This window comes from Bufo bufo, chromosome 4 (assembly GCF_905171765.1).
Source record: "Bufo bufo chromosome 4, aBufBuf1.1, whole genome shotgun sequence".
NCBI classification, from domain to species: Eukaryota; Metazoa; Chordata; class Amphibia; order Anura; family Bufonidae; genus Bufo; species Bufo bufo.
This window is the reverse complement of record NC_053392.1, coordinates 234,765,975-234,785,038: the sequence shown is the minus strand read 5'-3', so window position 1 is coordinate 234,785,038 and position 19,064 is coordinate 234,765,975. Positions and strand designations below refer to the sequence as shown.

The following is a 19,064-nucleotide window of genomic DNA, read 5'->3' as shown; positions in this document are numbered from 1 at the left end:
CACTTCTAACAGGATAATAAAACATTCACTTATACTCCTCAAGACGGTGGCCACTTGTTTGGTGATTCATAAGGAAACATGAAGTGAATAGGCCTAAGTTCGATGATGCACCACTCAGCGATAATAATAATAAATCTATAGTTAATGGTAAATATTAAGGACATTTTTGACTTTTATGTCCCAAGTTGTGCGCTGGACCACTAAAGAACTTGTGTGACAACTTACAACCACATTCTAGAAATCAATTTGTAAGCCATATAATCATTGATTTACTTTAATCTAGCTTGTTCCTTTAACAAAAGGGTTCAGGGGGAACAAACATGTTTAGCAAAACTAGACATGTTGTTCACATTTGTAATCAAAATATTTTATTGGAGAACAACTCTTCATATGAAGGAGGAGCTCCTAACTCCAATTCCCCAACTGATGCAGAAGAAGCAGATGAATCTGAAGTTCGATGAGAGGACCATGACTGAGGGTGAGGGCACTGGGAAGACTCTGTCACTGTAGGAAAGAAAAAAAGTTACGTGTATATATAATGCTGAAAGACCACATGCACCATCTATTGTGCACAGCTTAGAAATAGTCCAATGCATCTCAAGCTTAATTCTTAAACTGTCAACCAAACTTTAAACAAATTGCATAAATCAATAGTTCAGGTAAATATAAGAAAAAAATGCTCTCTCTCCACCCTCTCAACTAACATTGTCTGCTAAATTTATGTTGCGAGAGGAGACAGACTGTCGGCGCACTGAAGGATCAGATGACATACCCCCATGGAAGTCTATGTAGAGGGGAGAAGAAATTAGTTGCTAGAGGGAGAAACAGGCATTTTTCTCTAAGATAAACAGCATAACAAAGTTTCTTACACTCACCTGTACTATTGGTTTATGCAAATTTTGTTGCAAGTACAGTGACTATATGTACTCAATGTAATATTTGTTGACTGGTAATCACCCTACATTTTCCATCACTGTGAACTAATTGTAAACAGAAAGAAGATCCATTTTACATTGCAATCACAGGCTTTCCCATATTTTTGTCCTTAGGTAAATAAGATAGGACACTATTGTTCATATGCTGTTCCAACCACCACAGAATTTTAAGAAGGGTAAAATTTTCATAAATTGACATACCATATATAGAACATGAGCCACTCAGAGAGACTACTGTAACCATATTTCTAGAAGACAATTTTGCTTGTCTCTTTACACAACACTGGAGGCAGCAGGCAGCCATGCAACGCACCATCAAAATTAACAGGGCAACCACGAAGATCCTGGAACACAAAGCATCATATACAGTTATGGGTATAGCAAACTTTAACTTGATATTTAACTAGTGATGAGTGAGCATGCTCGGCCGAATACCTATTCGGCTCGAGCATCACTATGCTCGGCACATGGCGGTACTCGGCCGAGTACCACATTTGCTCGAGCGGCATGCTCGAGTCTCTTCCCCGCAGGTTTTGTGGCTGCTAAGCAGCTAATAAACGTGCAGTAAGTACTGCCATCACTGTAATGCCAGTAGCCAGTGTTTGGCTGGCCGGAATGCATCATCGGGTGCTATATAGCACCCGATGACGAGGGTTCGGCTCAATGCGAGTCAGGGAGAGCTGCGCTTAGGAAGGAACAGATAGCGAAAGGAGATTGTGATCTGAATATATTCCAGTGAATAACGTTTCAAAGACCCAAAATTCCTTTTAAGGACTATTGAGTGTGGTGTCAGCAATTTAATTGTGTAAAGTAGTACTCAAATTTTTTTTTTATACTTTGCGAAATAGCGATTCTTTTGCTATACAGAAGGTGTCTGCAGTGACCTGTGACATCTGTGCAGCAAAACCTTTTGTGTGTCAGGGGCAGAGATAGGAAGAATATTAGTGAAAACAATATTTTTTTTCCCCATAATCTATCCACATTTTTGCTGTCAATGGTGTAATCCGTGAATTGTGTGATCTGCGCTTCAATACCTTGTGTGGTTGTCAGGCCCAGATATATGGAAAACATGAAAATACAGAAAACAAATTTCTCCCATAATCTATCCACATTTTTGCTGTCAACACTGTAATCCGTGAATCGTGTGATCTGCGCTTCAACACCTTGTGTGGTTGTCAGGCCCAGATATAGTGAAAAATATAAATATAAACTACATCACAAAACAGTGTCTGTACCGCAGATTCCAATAATCTGGGCCTTAAATAGTGTCCATATTCTGTGGTGTTCTGAAACATATACAGCACGCCATCCGAAAACAGTTTCTTTAGGGCAAATTCCAATAATCTGGGCCTAATATAGTGTCCATATTCTGTGTGTTTCTGTGACATATACTGTCCTGCATCCGAAAACTGTTTCTTTAGGACAAATTCCAATAATCTAGGCCTAATATAGTGTCCATATTCTGTGTGTTTCTGTGACATATACTGTCCTGCATCCGAAAACTGTTTCTTTAGGGCAAATTCCAATAATATGGGCCTAATATAGTGTCCATATTCTGTGTGTTTCTGGGAAGTATACTGTCCTGCATCCAAAAAAACGTTTATTTAGGGCAAATTCCAATAATATGGGCCTAATATAGTGTGCATATTCTGTGGGTTTCTGTGACAAAAATCCTCCGTACCCAGCTTCCTGTCCAACTTAGCTGGGCGGCGCAGGGCAACACTTTCCAAGTCGGACCAGGTCGGTTGGATTGCTGAAGATAATGCTTCCAGTCGGTTAAGCACCACCCTCTCTTCCACCAAGTCCAGTCTCTGTAGCCGAGTCTGGTCAACTGAATCCTCACTCTGGTCATCATTCCTCCCACCATGGAGAATCTTGCCAAATGAGTGATCCCACACATTTGGATATTCCGAGGAGCTCTTTACAGCGCCACTATTACATTTTGGCCCTCGCGCCCAGCACCCTTTCAGAGGTACCTGAGATATTGTACCCTGATTCCCAACCTCTTGAGCCTTCACAGTCTCAAGAAGATGACGGCGGTGAATAGCAATCATTTGTTCACGAGGTGGATGATGATGAGACACAGTTGTCAATCACTGAGGTTGTGGTTAGGTCAAGTCAGGAGGATGAGCAAAGTGAGGAAGTGGAGCTGTGGCTCTCGCCACTCAACCTACAACCAGGGATGGTTGTGTCTGACTATGGCCATAACTTGGTGGCGGCTTTGGAGCTCGGCAACCTGACACACGTCCCATGCCTAGCCCACGTCTTAAACTTAGTGGTTCAGCGATTTATCAAAACCTACCCCAATTTGCCAGAGCTACTAGTGAAGGCGTGCCGCGCCTGTGCCCATTTCCGCAAGTCGTCCACAGCTTCAGCCAGTCTGTCAACTCTGTAGCAGCGCTTGCGGCTTCCAGCTCACCGACTGTTGTGCGACGTGAGCATAAGCTGGAACTCTACGTTCCACATGTTGGCCAGGCTTTGTGAGCAGCAGAGGGCAGTTATGGAATACCAGCTGCAACATGGTCGTCGCCTTTCGAGTCAACTGCCACTCTTCACAAGCGAGGAGTGGGCATTGATGTCAGACCATCTGTGAGGTTTTAAAAAACTTTGATGAATCCACACAGATGGTTAGTGGCGATAACGCTATTATCAGTGTAACCATCCCACTGCTGTGTCTACTCAAACGATCGCTGCTCACAATTATGGACGGCGCTCTGAATGTGGCAGACGAGGAAATGGGGGAGGACATTACACAGGATGATAGCCAGCCCACCCTCAGTTCGTCTTCTCAGCGCGAAATGGACCATGAAGAGGAGGAGGAGGAGCTGGAGACAGCTGCCTCTGCTACATAGGGTAGTACCCATAGAAGTTTAATTCCATCTGTTCAGCGTGGATGGGCAGAAGAGGAGGAGGATGAGGAGATGGAGATTCATCCTGATGTCGACATCGACGTCTTGCCTGTTGGTACTCTGGCACACATGGCTGACTTCATGTTAGGCTGCCTTTCCAGCGACCCTCGTGTTATACGCATTTTAGATAACACGGATTACTGGGTGTTCACCCTTCTCGACCCACACTACAAAGAGAACTTCTCATCTCTCATTCCTCTGGTGGAGAGAATGAGCAAAATGGTGCAATACCAGAAGAGCCTTGTTGGAAAATTGCTCCAAAATTTTCCATCTGACAACGCTGGCGGCAGAGTCTGTACTTCCTTGGCCAACCAAGGAGGGGAGAAAAAGGGAACACACAGCAGTTCCAACAGAGGCAGGGCAACACTCTTCAAAGCCTGGGACAGTTTCATGACACCCCACCAGCACCCTCACCCTGATGTGCGGCCTACTGCCACAAGGAGAGAAAATTTTTGGAAGATGGTGAAGGAGTACATAGCAGACTGTGTCAGCGTCCTCAATGATCCCACAGTGCCTTACAATTACTGGGTGTCCAAGCTGGACACGTGGCACGAACTGGCGCTCTACGCTTTGGAGGTGCTGGCCTGCCCTGCCACCATTATTTTGTCTGAGCGTGTATTTAGTGCTGCTGGTGGCATTATAACAGATAAGCGTATCCGCCTGTCAGCAAAAAATGCTGACAGGTTGACTCTTATAAAAATTAACAAGGCCTGGATTGACCATGACTTCTCGACTCCACCAGGGGAATGCTGATGAACATAAAAACACTTTATATGTGTTGTTTTTAATCTAGTTAATAGACTGTATTCCCATGCACCCCTTCCACCACAAACAATAGTATATCATTGAATCTTCCTTTTCTTAGCCTCCTCCTTCTCTTCCGTCATATCAACATGCATTGCTTATTCGTCACATATAATGCCCTTGCATATATGGCCTTCGAATATAATTTTTTAGAGGTTCCGCTCACCAGCATGCCCTCATATATAATTTTTTAGAGGGTCCACTCACCAGCAGGCCCTCACATCTAATTTTTTAGAGGATCCACTCACAAGTAGGCCCTCACATCAAATTTTTTAGAAGGTCCGCTCACAAGCAGGCCCTCACATCAAATTTTTTTGAGGGTCCGCTCACCTGCAGGCTCTCACATCTAATTTTTTAGAGGGTCTGCTCACAAGCAGGCCCTCACATCTAATTTTTTTTAGAGGTTCCGCTCACCAGCAGGCCCTCATATATAATTTTTTAGAGGGTCCACTCACCAGCAAGCCCTCACATCTAATTTTTTAGAGGATCCACTCACAAGCAGGCCCTCACATCTAATTTTTTAGAAGGTCCGCTCACAAGCAGGCCCATAGATCAAATTTTTTAGAGGGTCCACTTACCAGCAGGCCCTCAGATCAAATTTTTTAGACGGTTTGCTCACAAGCAGGCCCTCACATCTAATTTTTTAGAGGGTCCGCTCACCAGCAGGCCCTCACATCAAATTTTTTTAGAGGGTCCGCTCACCTGCAGGCCCTCACATCTAATTTTTTAGAGGGTCTGCTCACCAGCAGGCCCTCACATCAAATTTTTTAGATGGTCCGCTCACCTGCAGGCTCTCACATCTAATTTTTTAGAGGGTCCGCTCACCAGCAGGCCCTCACATCTAATTTTTTTAGAGGGTCTGCTCACCTGTAGGCCCTCACATCAAATTTTTTAGAGGGTCCGCTCACCAGCAGGCCTTCACATCTAATTTTTTAGAGGGTCCACTCACCAGCAGGCCCTCACATCTAATTTTTTTACAGGGTCCGCTCACCTGCAGGCCCGCAACTCAAATCTTTTACAGGGTCAGCTCACCTGCAGGCCCAAACCTAAAATCTTTTACAGGGTCAGCTCACCTGCAGGACTGCAACTCAATGTGAATGAGGCCCTCCATTATATGATATACAGGTTGTATCAGAATGCATCTTCCTTGTACTTTTTGGCAGCATTTGCACTTTATATACAAGTAAATATACAGGAAAGAATGTTTTCAATAAACTTTTCCTATAAAAATCGTTTTGTTTTTTTACTTTGGTTTTGTGCACAAAACAACCTTAGTTAGATTGTGGGCCTGGTGATCACTTTAAGCCCTTTAAGGGCAGCATGGTGATAAAAATGAGTGGCAAGGTGACATGGTGTGGAGATGGCATCATGAGGAGGCCACATAGTGGGACAATGACAGTGTCTGGATAAAAGACTGAGGCCACAGATTGTTTAGAAAGATGCAGATGGAAACAATCTGTGGAGATGTATCACGGTCACCTGTTGATTAATTCAGACCAGGGCCGTAGCTATAGGGGAAGCAGGGGAAGCTGCAACTTTGGGGCCCTGACCCAGAAGCGGCCCATCCAGGAGGAGGAGAACTAAAGGATTTGGTCAGGGCCCCCTCAACAGTATTACACAATTAAATTATATACAGTGACAGTATAGACAGTGTATAAAACGGATGGAACAGCTGCCGGCCCTGGTCTGAGAGAGCGATCTTTACTAGCCACAGGAATGGGGGTGGCATGAAAGGAAGGGGTCGCTAAAAAATTACTGTGGGATGGAGCCCCATTCAAAAATTTGCTGTGGGGCTCAGTCATTTTTAGCTACGCCACTGATGTAGCCCACAAAAGCAAGTTGGGTTTATCGATTACAAAACCTTAATTAAATTGTGGGCCTGGTGATCAGTTTAAGGCCTTTTAAGCAGCATAAGCAGCAGCATGGTGATACAAATGAGTGACAAGGTTGCATGGTGTGGAGATGGCAGCATGAGGAGGCCACATAGTGGCACAATCACTGAGTCTGGATAAAAGACTAAGGCCACAGATTGTTTAGAAACAATGCAGATGGAAACAATCTGTGGAGCTGTATCACCATCACCTGCAGATTAATGCAGCCATCAAAATCAAGTTGGGTTTGTTGGTTCCACCTCAGCTCACCAGCAGGCCCACACCTAAAATCTTTTACTGGGTCAGCTCACCTGCAGGCCTGCAACTCAAATATTTTATTGGATCAGCTCACATGCAGGCCCTCGCATAGAACTTTTTAGAGGGTCAGCTCAGCTGCAGGCTCTCGCATATAATGTTTTACAGGGTCAGCTCGCCCGCAGGCACTAGAATATAATGTTTTACAGGGTCAGCTCACCAGCAGGCCTGGAGCTAAAAATTTTTACTGGGTCATCTTGCCTGCAGGCCCACAACTCAAGTCTTTTACAGGGTCAGCTCACCTGCAGGCCCGCAACTCTTGCTGCCTTGCTTTGAAGTAGTAGCCGTAGCCATTTATCAGGCTCCCTCTCCGAAAATGTTAGGCACATAAAATAACATCGAAAGTTGACAGGGAAAATATCCAAATAGATCGTGGACGTAACGGGGACGTGCGATGAGGCAGAAGTTATCTACAGTCGTGGCCAGAAGTTTTGAGAATTACATAAATATTGGAAATTGGAAAAGTTGCTGCTTAAGTTTTTATAATAGCAATTTGCATATACTCCAGAATGTTATGAAGAGTGATCAGATGAATTGCATAGTCCTTCTTTGCCATGAAAATTAACTTAATCCCCAAAAAACCTTTCCACTGCATTTCATTGCTGTCATTAAAGGACCAGATGAGATCATTTCAGTAATCGTCTTGTTAACTCAGGTGAGATTGTTGACGAGCACAAGGCTGGAGATCATTATGTCAGGCTGATTGGGTTAAAATGGCAGACTTGACATGTTAAAAGGAGGGTGATGCTTGAAATCATTGTTCTTCCATTGTTAACCATGGTGACCTGCAAAGAAACGCGTGCAGCCATCATTGCGTTGCATAAAAATGGCTTAACAGGCAAGGATATTGTGGCTACTAAGATTGCACCTCAATCAACAATTTATAGGATCATCAAAAACTTCAAGGAAAGAGGTTCAATTCTTGTTAAGAAGGCTTCATGGCATCCAAGAAAGTCCAGCAAGCGCCAGGATCGTCTCCTAAAGAGGATTCAGCTGCGGGATCGGAGTGCCACCAGTGCAGAGCTTGCTCAGGAATGGCAGCAGGCATCTGCATGCACAGTGAGGCGAAGACTTTTGGAAGATGGCCTGGTGTCAAGAAGGGCAACAAAGAAGCCACTTCTCTCCAAAAAAAACATCAGGGACAGATTGATCTTCTGCAGAAAGTATGGTGAATGGACTGCTGAGGACTGGGGCAAAGTCATATTCTCCGATGAAGCTTCTTTCCGATTGTTTGGGGCATCTGGAAAAAGGCTTGTCCGGAGAAGAAAAGGTGAGCGCTACCATCAGTCCTGTGTCATGCCAACAGTAAAGCATCCTGAGACCATTCATGTGTGGGGTTGCTTCTCATCCAAGGGAGTGGGCTCACTCACAATTTTGCCCAAAAACACAGCCATGAATAATGAATGGTACCAAAACACCCTCCAACAGCAACTTCTTCCAACAATCCAACAACAGTTTGGTGAAGAACAATGCATTTTCCAGCATGATGGAGCACCGTGCCATAAGGCAAAAGTGATAACTAAGTGGCTCGGGGACCAAAACGTTGACATTTTGGGTCCATGGCCTGGAAACTCCCCAGATCCTAATCCCATTGAGAACTTGTGGTCAATCCTCAAGAGGCGGGTGGACAAACAAAAACCCACTAATTCTGACAAACTCCAAGAAGTGATTATGAAAGAATGGGTTGCTATCAGTCAGGAATTGGCCCAGAAGTTGATTGAGAGCATGCCCAGTCGAATTGCAGAGGTCCTGAAAAAGAAGGGCCAACACTGCAAATACTGACTCTTTGCATAAATGTCATGTAATTTTCGATAAAAGCCTTTGAAACGTATGAAGTGCGTGTAATTATATTTCACTACATCACAGAAACAACTGAAACAAAGATCTAAAAGCAGTTTAGCAGCAAACTTTGTGAAAACTAATATTTTTGTCATTCTCAAAACTTTTGGCCACGACTGTAGAGTCAACCAAACGGCAGCAGGGCCTCTCCTGTATAATGTTTCCTCATCCAAAATACTGCAGTGACATTCCCTGTAATTTTACTCATTCCAATAACATGGCATCATAAGAGTCTTGTATTGTTATTTATCGTCACTACCTCTCCAAGTCGGGAGTGGGTAATTGCCACGCGCCTGCTGCCTTCCTTGGATGTTTCTGCTTTAATAACTTGACCCACCCTAAAGTTAAAGTTTGCTGCATTATGGTAAATGTCAAATGTCAACAAAAGGGTGTCTGTCAGCAGATTTGTGCCTATAAAACTGGCTGTCCTGTTGCATGTGCACTTGGTAGCGGAAGGCATCTGTGTTGGACTCATGCTCATATGTGTTCGCATTGCGAGAAAAATTAAGTTTTAATATATGCAAATGTGCCACTAGGAGCAATGAAGCTCTCTCTGCAATGGCTGTGCCCTCTCCACTTTGACATGGCCATGTGTGATGACATTTACAATGCCTGACCCTGTCAATCAAAGTGCAGAGTGTTCGGCAGTTGCAGAGGGAGCAGAGCCTCTAGGTGTAATGGCAACGCCCCAGTTGCTCCTAGAGGCTCATTTGCATATATTAAAACATAATGTTTATTAGCAATACTGCAGGGGTGTAGAAAGGGTGGGGGAGGGCACTGGCACATATGAATATGGGACAAACACAGATGCCTTCAGCTGCCAAGCACACATTCAACAATTCAACCAGTTTCATCTGCTGACAGATGCCCTTTGCTGTACCTATCAGGAAAGCATACATACTTGTTTCAATGAGAAGATGCGAATAAGACCCCTTTGGCAGCACCTGACCAGATGCTTCTTTCCACTGATGCCTTTCATTGTAAAGGAGTTTGGGGCCGCTCAGACAAGAATGTTGTTTCATTTTGCAGAAAACAACTTTTACCTAATGTTTATTGCCAAATGTAGATCACCCAGAATCTAATATAGGTAATAGTCACCACAAGCAAAACAGTACAGTGGTGAAAGCTGCTTGCTGGATTGTATAGTATAGTAAAATAAGTAAAAAGTTACCAGTGCACTAGGAGGCTCTGTTCACATCAGCATGGTTTTCATTACGGATGTCCAATGGACCATATTAACCTATAATGGGGTCCATTAGGTTTCACCAAGGCTATTAGCTTGATGGCAAAAGTAGTGCTGCATTCAGTCCCTGTACATGTCTGTGAAAAAGAATTTAATCTGCAAGACTGTCTCCTAATGGATCCTCCTATACAGAAATGAAGAAAGCATAGCAATGTGCTGTGTAAAGATCAGTGTCATATTCCGGTACGTGGATTAGAGACAGAATCTAAACATGGCCTAAATGAGCAGGTTATTTAAAAGTAGAAAACATGTTTAGGCTAGAATCACAGCCATCTGATTGTGATGCAGTTAGTAACCCACCTAGAAAAAAAAACATATCTTTATACATGTAGAAAATGTGTATGTATTTAAAAGGAAATACTGTATATCACGTCTGATATGGCAGGTAACAGACATGTGGTGCAGAGGGGAGGGAAGAGGAGTACCCTTCCACTAGGGAGAGGGAGGAGTGGTGACCCCCTAGCTCACCTAGCACTGGCACCTGGCTGCCCTGACATTACTTGACGGACTGCTAACCTGTACGCCGATCACGTGCCTCGTCCCTGGATTACCCTGAATTAAGCCATAGTAAATAGGGCGGTGGGAGCACTAGTCCTCACCACTGACACCTAGGGTAACAACAGGGAAAGAACAAGCAATCCCCGAAGGGAGACAACAACAGGAGTGAACCGGAGATCCAACAGCTCCAGTTCCAACAGCTCCACAGCAACTCCAACTCCACAAGAGGTCAGACTAGAAGATCTGGACCAAAATCTATTCTCACCACTAGGTCATGGAGTGATCTCTCGAGAGACCGAGCGAGTAGCCACCCGCTGTGACATTTTGACCCTAGGTACAACAGGGTCAGCGATAGGTCGTGACTAGAGTTGAGCAGATACCTAGATGTTCGGGTTCGACGAGTTCGTCCGAACTTCACAAAAAAGTTTGAGTTCGGTACCCGAACCTGACCCGAACTTGACCCCGAACCCGAACCCCATTGAAGTCATCGGAGACCCGAACTTTTGAGCACTAAAATGGCTCTAAAAATGTCATGGAAATGGCTAGAGGGCTGCAAATGCCAGAAAAATGTGGTTAGGAGCATGGCAAGTGCTCTGCAAAAAAATGTGGATAGGGAAATGACTTTAAATAACATAAAATACATAAAAATAAAAAATAATCTTGATCTAGGAGGGCGAGGTCCATATGGAGTGGAAGGATGGTTTTTGGTTTTAAATTTTATTTTTTAAATTAGGGTACACCCCAAAATATTGGGAAATATAACCTGTGATAACCCCCTCCAGCCGTGCTAAATAAATGTTCAGACAATACACTAGCTGCAGGGCAGGCCAGCACCTCCAAGGTGTAAAGGGCAAGCTCAGGCCCTGTGCCCAATTTGGAGACCCAGAAATTGCAGGGGGCAGACCCATCAGTCAGTTCGTGTAGGTGTGTGCACACATACTGCCCCACCATGTTGCACGTCCCCGTGATGTTCACGATCCAATTTGATATCTGCTCTATCAACTTTCGATGTTCTTTTCTGCGCCTACCATGTTGATCACGGTTAGCAGCGAATCAGGGTTCCACGCCGGAGAGGGAGCGTGAGAAAGGGATAGCACATCCAAGGGAGATCAATGGATGGAATTTAATTGTCATTGAGTGGAAATGTGGGAGAAGTTATTAAAACTGAAGAATCAAAGGAAAGGAGGGAGCGCGCGGCAATTACCCACTCCCGACTTGGGGAGGTAGTGACGATAAATAACAATACAGGACTCTTAAGATGCCCTGTTATTGGAATGATTAATAAAAAATTATAGGGAATGTCACTGGGGTATTTAGGATTTGGAAACGTTAGACAGGAGAGGCCCTGCTGCCGCTTTGTTGACTCTAGATAACTTCTGCCTGATCGCACGTTACCGTGACGTTCACGATCCATTTGGATATCTTCTCTATCAATGTTCGATGTTCTTTTCTGAGCCTACCATGTTGATCACGGTTATCAGCGAATCAGCGTTCCACGCCGGAGAGGGAGCATGAGAAAGAGAGACCACTTCCAAGGGAGGTTAATTTTTTTAAATTAAATATGATTGAGTGGAAGAGTGGGACAAATTATTGAAGCGCAAATGTGGGACAAGTTGTTTAAGTAGTTTAAGCATTAAATGAAAGGAGGGGGCGCGCATCAATTAACCACCTCAGCCCCCATACCTTAAACACCCTTAATGACCAGGCCACTTTTTACACTTCTGACCTACATAGAAACATAGAAACATAGAATGTATCGGCAGATAAGAACCATTTGGCCCATCTAGTCTGCCCAATATATCTGAATCCTATTAATAGTCCCTGGCCCTATCTTATATGAAGGATAGCCTTATGCCTATCCCATGCATGCTTAAACTCCTTCACTGTATTTGCAGCTACCACTTCTCCAGGAAGGCTATTCCATGCATCCACTACTCTCTCAGTAAAGTAATACTTCCTTATATTACTTTTAAACCTTTGCCCCTCTAATTTAAAACTGTGTCCTCTTGTGGTAGTTTTTCTTCTTTTAAATATGCTCTCCTCCTTTACCGAGTTGATTCCCTTTATGTATTTAAAAGTTTCTATCATATCCCCTCTGTCTCTTCTTTCTTCCAAGCTATTCATATTAAGGTCCTTTAACCTTTCCTGGTAAGTTTTATCCTGCAATCCATGTACTAGTTTAGTAGCTCTTCTCTGAACTCTCTCTAGAGTATCTATATCCTTCTGGATATATGGCCTCCAGTACTGCGCACAATACTCCAAGTGAGGTCTCACCAGTGTTCTGTACAGCGGCATAAGCACTTCACTCTTTCTACTGCTTATACCTCTCCCTATACATCCAAGCATTCTGCTGGCATTTCGTGCTGCCCTATTACATTGTCTTCCCACCTTTAAGTCTTCTGAAATAATTACTCCTAAATCCCTTTCCTCAGATACTGAGGTCAGGACTGTGTCAAATATTCTATATTCTGCCCTTGGGTTTTTACGCCCCAGGTGCATTATCTTGCACTTATCCACATTAAATTTCAGTTGCCAGAGTTCTGACCATTCTTCTAGTTTTCCTAAATCCTTTTCCATTTGGCGTTTCCCTCCAGGAACATCAACCCTGTTACATATCTTTGTGTCATCAGCAAAAAGACAAACCTTACCATCGAGGCCTTTTGCAATATCACTTATGAAGATATTAAACAAAATTGGTCCCAGTACAGATCCCTGTGGAACCCCACTGGTAACATGACCTTGTTTTGAATGTTCTCCATTGACTACAACCCTCTGCTGTCTGTCACTCAGCCACTGCCTAATCCACTCAACAATATGGGAGTCCATGCTCAATGACTGCAGTTTATTGATAAGTCTTCTATGTGGGACAGTGTCAAAAGCCTTACTAAAATCTAGATATGCGATGTCTACTGCACCTCCACCGTCTATTATTTTAGTCACCCAGTCAAAAAAATCTATAAGATTTGTTTGACATGATCTCCCTGAAGTAAACCCATGTTGTTTTTCATCTTGCAATCCTTGGGATTTTAGATGTTCCACAATCCTATCCTTTAATAGGGTTTCCATTAATTTGCCTACTATTGATGTCAGACTCACTGGTCTATAGTTGCTCGATTCCTCCCTACTACCTTTCTTGTGAATGGGCACAACATTTGCCAATTTCCAATCTTCCGGGACGACTCCTGTTACTAATGATTGGTTAAATAAATCTGTTAACGGTTTTGCCAGCTCACCACTAAGCTCTTTTAATAATTTTGGGTGTATCTCATCAGGCCCCTGTGACTTATTTGTCTTCACTTTAGACATCTTAGAACACTTAGAACATCTTCCTCTGTAAAGACACATGCATCAAACAATTTATTAGTCATCCTTTCTAGTGGAGGTCCTTCTCCTTTTTCTTTTGTAAAAACTGAACAGAAGTATTCATTAAGGCTGTCGGCTAGCCCTTTATTCTCTTCTACATACCTTCCGTCCTTTGTTTTTAATTTAGTTATTCCTTGTTTTAATTTCCTTTTTTCATTTATATATCTGAAGAATGTCTTATCCCCTTTTTTCATAGACTGAGCTAGTTTTTCTTCTGCCTGCGCTTTAGAAGTTCTTATAACTTGCTTGGCCTCTTTCTGCCTAATCTTGTAGATTTCCTTATCTTCATTGCTCTGGGTATTTTTATAATTACAAAATGCTAGCTTTTTTTTTTTAATGATTTGGGCCACTTCTGCTGAGTACCACAGTGGTCTCTTCCTTTTTTTGCTTTTACTGACAAGTCTAATGCAATTTTCTGTTGCCTTCAATAATGCACCTTTTAAGTAGTCCCATTTCTCCTGGACTCCATGTAATCCGTTCCAGTCTGATAAGGACTCATTTATGACTAATTTCATTTTTGAAAAGTCTGTTTTTCTAAAATCTAAAACTTTTGTTTTTGTGTGGTGGGACTCTTTCACAGTTCTTATATTAAACCACACTGACTGGTGATCACTAGATCCCAAGGTTTCGCCTACAATGACATCATATACCGAATCCCCATTTGTGAATACCAAATCCAAAATGGCCTCCCTCCGGGTTGGCTCCTCAACCACTTGTTGTAGAGATAACCCCAGTAGGGAATTTAGAATATCTGTACTCCTGGTAGAACTTGCTATTTTGGTTTTCCAGTTTATATCTGGAAGATTGAAATCTCCCATAATGATAACTTCTCCTTTCATTGTCATTTTAGCTATTTCTTCAACTAGTAGATCATCTAGTTCTTTAACTTGACCAGGTGGTCTATATATCACACCTACACGAGTTACTGCATGGTTAGCAAACTGCAACGTAACCCAAACTGACTCTATGTTGGCCTCACCAACTTGTATTAGGTTAGATTTAATGCTATCTTTCACATACAGGGCCACTCCTCCTCCTTTCTTGCCTTCTCTGTCTCTTCTGTATAAAGAGTACCCTGGTATGGTTATGTCCCAGTCATTTCTTTCATTAAACCATGTCTCCGTAACAGCCACTAAATCTACATTCTCAGATGCCATTATTGACCCAAGTTCATTGATTTTTTTACCTAAACTGCGAGCATTTGTAGACAGGACTCTGAGCTTATCATTTCTTAACCTCTGTGCTTCTGACCTGTTCTGGCATTGTTTGGGGGGCAATTGGACTCTTTTATTTTCACTCTTTTGCCCCCCCTTCCTAGTTTAAATACTCTTCCGCAAATTCTTGGAGTTGTTCACTAAGTACATTTGTTCCTTTGAGAGAAAGATGCAAACCATCTTTTTTGTACAGTTCCTTTCTATTCCAAGTAGAGCTATCATGAGAAACAAAGCCAAATCCTTGCTCTTGACACCATTTACCAAGCCATATGTTGAACTCCTTTATGCGCCTCTGCCTATCATTCTGAACATTATGCACAGGCAGAACTTCAAAAAATGAAATGATGGATGCAAAATCCTGTACGTCATTACCAAGTGTGATAAAAGATTTTTTCACCTCTGACACTTCATTGCAAGCCAGGTCATTTGTCCCTAGATGGACAAGAACATCCACGTCCCCTTCCTGCTTTGCTTGCTTAACAATATTAATAATACGTCTTCTATCTCTTCTAGCAGTAGCCCCAGGGGGACATCTCACAAAACCATTTTCTTTAAGCTCCACACTTCTTATGATTGAATCACCCAGCAACAGCTGCTTCCTTTGAGACTTCACTTTATCTTTTTTGTCCTTGGCTGCAGTCTTGCATACATTAGACATAGGAGTCGATGGTTTCTCACCCTCTGTGCTTGAGTCCATATCCATGTTGTCCTTACATTCTGAGAGTGCTGCAAATGAATTATGGAGGACCACCGACTGTGGGACATGTCTTCTATCCACCACTCTAAGTCTTCCAGAACCTACAGTAACCCATCTGCCATTTCTGGGGGTCCTCTGTGGCAGTGGCATTGCAGCAGTCCTAGCTGGAGTTTGTTTAACAGATAATTTAAATATCTCAGATTTCAAAAATGCAATTTCCTGCTGCAGTAAGGAGAACTGTCTACAGATCTGACAGCATCCGAATCTCCAAAGAGTGGAACATGAAATAAATGCACAACAATTACTGCACTGAATCAAGTCTGCCATTTTAAAGAGGAGAAAAAAATAAATAAAAAAAAATTGTAAATTTAAATCAAACAAATCTTACCTTTTTTTTTGTATTGTTTCCACCTTCCAGCCTAACTCCTGACTATCTCCTGCAATATCTCTTCACTGTACTTAATGTAGTACTTGAAGGTAGTACTTGCAGCTAATGAATTAGGCCAGCTAATGAGTCTGTCTCTATATATACACACACTCCTTCACAAGCTCCTCCCCCAGCAACAAATGTAACACCTTAGTGAGCTAGGCTCATTAGCAAACGCACAATAGCAAACACCTGACCAAATTCCTTACCTCTTCTCAAGCAATGGTCAGCAAAAAAACCACAGATGAGCCAGTTGCAAACTCCAAGCCAATCTCTTGCAGTATCTCTTCAATCTCTTCAGTCTCCTGCAATATCTCTTCACTGTACTTAATGTAGTACTTGCAGCTAATGAATTAGGCCAGCTAATGAGTCTGTCTCTATATATACACACTCCTTCACAAGCTCCTCCCCCAGCAACAAATGTAACACCTTAGTGAGCTAGGCTCATTAGCAAACGCACAATAGCAAACACCTGACCAAATTCCTTACCTCTTCTCAAGCAATGGTCAGCAAAAAAACCACAGATGAGCCAGTTGCAAACTCCAAGCCAATCTCTTGCAGTATCTCTTCAATCTCTTCAGTCTCCTGCAATATCTCTTCACTGTACTTAATGTAGTACTTGCAGCTAATGAATTAGGCCAGCTAATGAGTCTGTCTCTATATATACACACACTCCTTCACAAGCTCCTCCCCCAGCAACAAATGTAACACCTTAGTGAGCTAGGCTCATTAGCAAACGCACAATAGCAAACACCTGACCAAATTCCTTACCTCTTCTCAAGCAATGGTCAGCAAAAAAAAACACAGATGAGCCAGTTGCAAACTCCAAGCCAATCTCTTGCAGTATCTCTTCAATCTCTTCAGTCTCCTGCAATATCTCTTCACTGTACTTAATGTAGTACTTGAAGGTAGTACTTGCAGCTAATGAATTAGGCCAGCTAATGAGTCTGTCTCTATATATACACACACTCCTTCACAAGCTCCTCCCCCAGCAACAAATGTAACACCTTAGTGAGCTAGGCTCATTAGCAAACGCACAATAGCAAACACCTGACCAAATTCCTTACCTCTTCTCAAGCAATGGTCAGCAAAAAAACCACAGATGAGCCAGTTGCAAACTCCAAGCCAATCTCTTGCAGTATCTCTTCAATCTCTTCAGTCTCCTGCAATATCTCTTCACTGTACTTAATGTAGTACTTGCAGCTAATGAATTAGGCCAGCTAATGAGTCTGTCTCTATATATACACACACTCCTTCACAAGCTCCTCCCCCAGCAACAAATGTAACACCTTAGTGAGCTAGGCTCATTAGCAAACGCACAATAGCAAACACCTGACCAAATTCCTTACCTCTTCTCAAGCAATGGTCAGCAAAAAAAAACACAGATGAGCCAGTTGCAAACTCCAAGCCAATCTCTTGCAGTATCTCTTCAATCTCTTCAGTCTCCTGCAATATCTCTTCACTGTACTTAATGTAGTACTTGCAGCTAATGAATTAGGCCAGCTAATGAGTCTGTCTCTATATATACACACACTCCTTCACAAGCTCCTCCCCCAGCAACAAATGTAACACCTTAGTGAGCTAGGCTCATTAGCAAACGCACAATAGCAAACACCTGACCAAATTCCTTACCTCTTCTCAAGCAATGGTCAGCAAAAAAAACACAGATGAGCCAGTTGCAAACTCCAAGCCAATCTCTTGCAGTATCTCTTCAATCTCTTTAGTCTCCTGCAATATCTCTTCACTGTACTTAATGTAGTACTTGCAGCTAATGAATTAGGCCAGCTAATGAATCTGTCTCTATATATACACACACTCCTTCACAAGCTCCTCCCCCAGCAACAACTTTGACCGTTTATTGCTCGGTCATGCAACTTACCACCCAAATGAATTTTACCTCCTTTTCTTCTCACTAATAGAGCTTTCATTTGGTGCTATTTCATTGCTGCTGACATTTTTACTTTTTTTGTTATTAATCTAAATTTAACTATTTTTTTGCAAAAAAATGAAATTTCTCACTTTCAGTTGTAAAATTTTGCAAAAAAAACGAGATCCATATATACATTTTTCTCTAAATCTATTGTTCTACATGTCTTTGATAAAAAAAAAATGTTTGGTTAAAAAAAAATGGTTTGGGTAAAAGTTATAGCGTTTACAAACTATGGTACAAAAATGTGAATTTCCGCTTTTTGAAGCAGCTCTGACTTTCTGAGCACCTGTCATGTTTCCTGAGGTTCTACAATGCCCAGACAGTACAAACACCCCACAAATGACTCCATTTTGGAAAGTAGACACCGTAAGGTATTCGCTGATGGGCATAGTGAGTTCATAGAAAAAAAATGGGAAAAGTTGACATTTGCCAAGATATTTCTCTCACCCAGCATGGGTATATGTAAAATGACACCCCAAAACACATTGCCCAACTTCTCCTGAGTATGGAGATACCAGATGTGTGACACTTTTTTGCAGCCTAGGTGGGCAAAGGGGCCCACATTCCAAAGAGCACCTTTCGGATTTCACCGGTCATTTTTTACACATTTTGATTTCAAACTTCTTACCACACATTTGGTCCCCTAGAATGCCAGGGCAGTATAACTACCCCACAAGTGACCCCATTTTGGAAAGAAGACACCCCAAGGTATTTCCTGATGGGCATAGTGAGTTCATGGAAGTTTTTATTTTTTGTCACAAGTTAGTGGAATATGAGACTTTGTAAGAAAAAAAAAAAAAAAATCATCATTTTCCACTAACTTGTGACAAAAAATAAAAAATTCTAGGAACTCGCCATGCCCCTCACGGAATACCTTGGGGTGTCTTCTTTCCAAAATGGGGTCACTTGTGGTGTAGTTATACTGCCCTGGCATTCTAGGGGCCCCCTTAATGTGTGGTAAGTAGGTAAATGACCGGTGAAATCCGAAAGGTGCTCTTTGGAATGTGGGCCCCTTTGCC

At 42.6% G+C, this 19,064-nt stretch overlaps 1 protein-coding gene across 2 annotated transcripts in view; it reads right to left on the bottom strand.

Moving 5' to 3' along the window:
* Positions 1-220: 220 nt before the first annotated feature.
* The window catches only part of TMEM207 (transmembrane protein 207), a 115,133-nt gene continuing 96,289 nt past the window's right edge, over positions 221-19,064 (bottom strand). For both annotated transcript variants that reach the window (XR_005778740.1, XM_040431076.1), the window contains exons 4-5: positions 1,137-1,279; positions 221-504 (exon numbers count right to left, since the gene is read on the bottom strand). Coding sequence is in view for 1 of the 2 variants with exons in the window: in XM_040431076.1 (XP_040287010.1) it covers positions 359-504; positions 1,137-1,279 (289 nt within the window). In the remaining variant the exon portion in view is untranslated. The remainder of the gene's footprint in view (positions 505-1,136; positions 1,280-19,064) is intronic.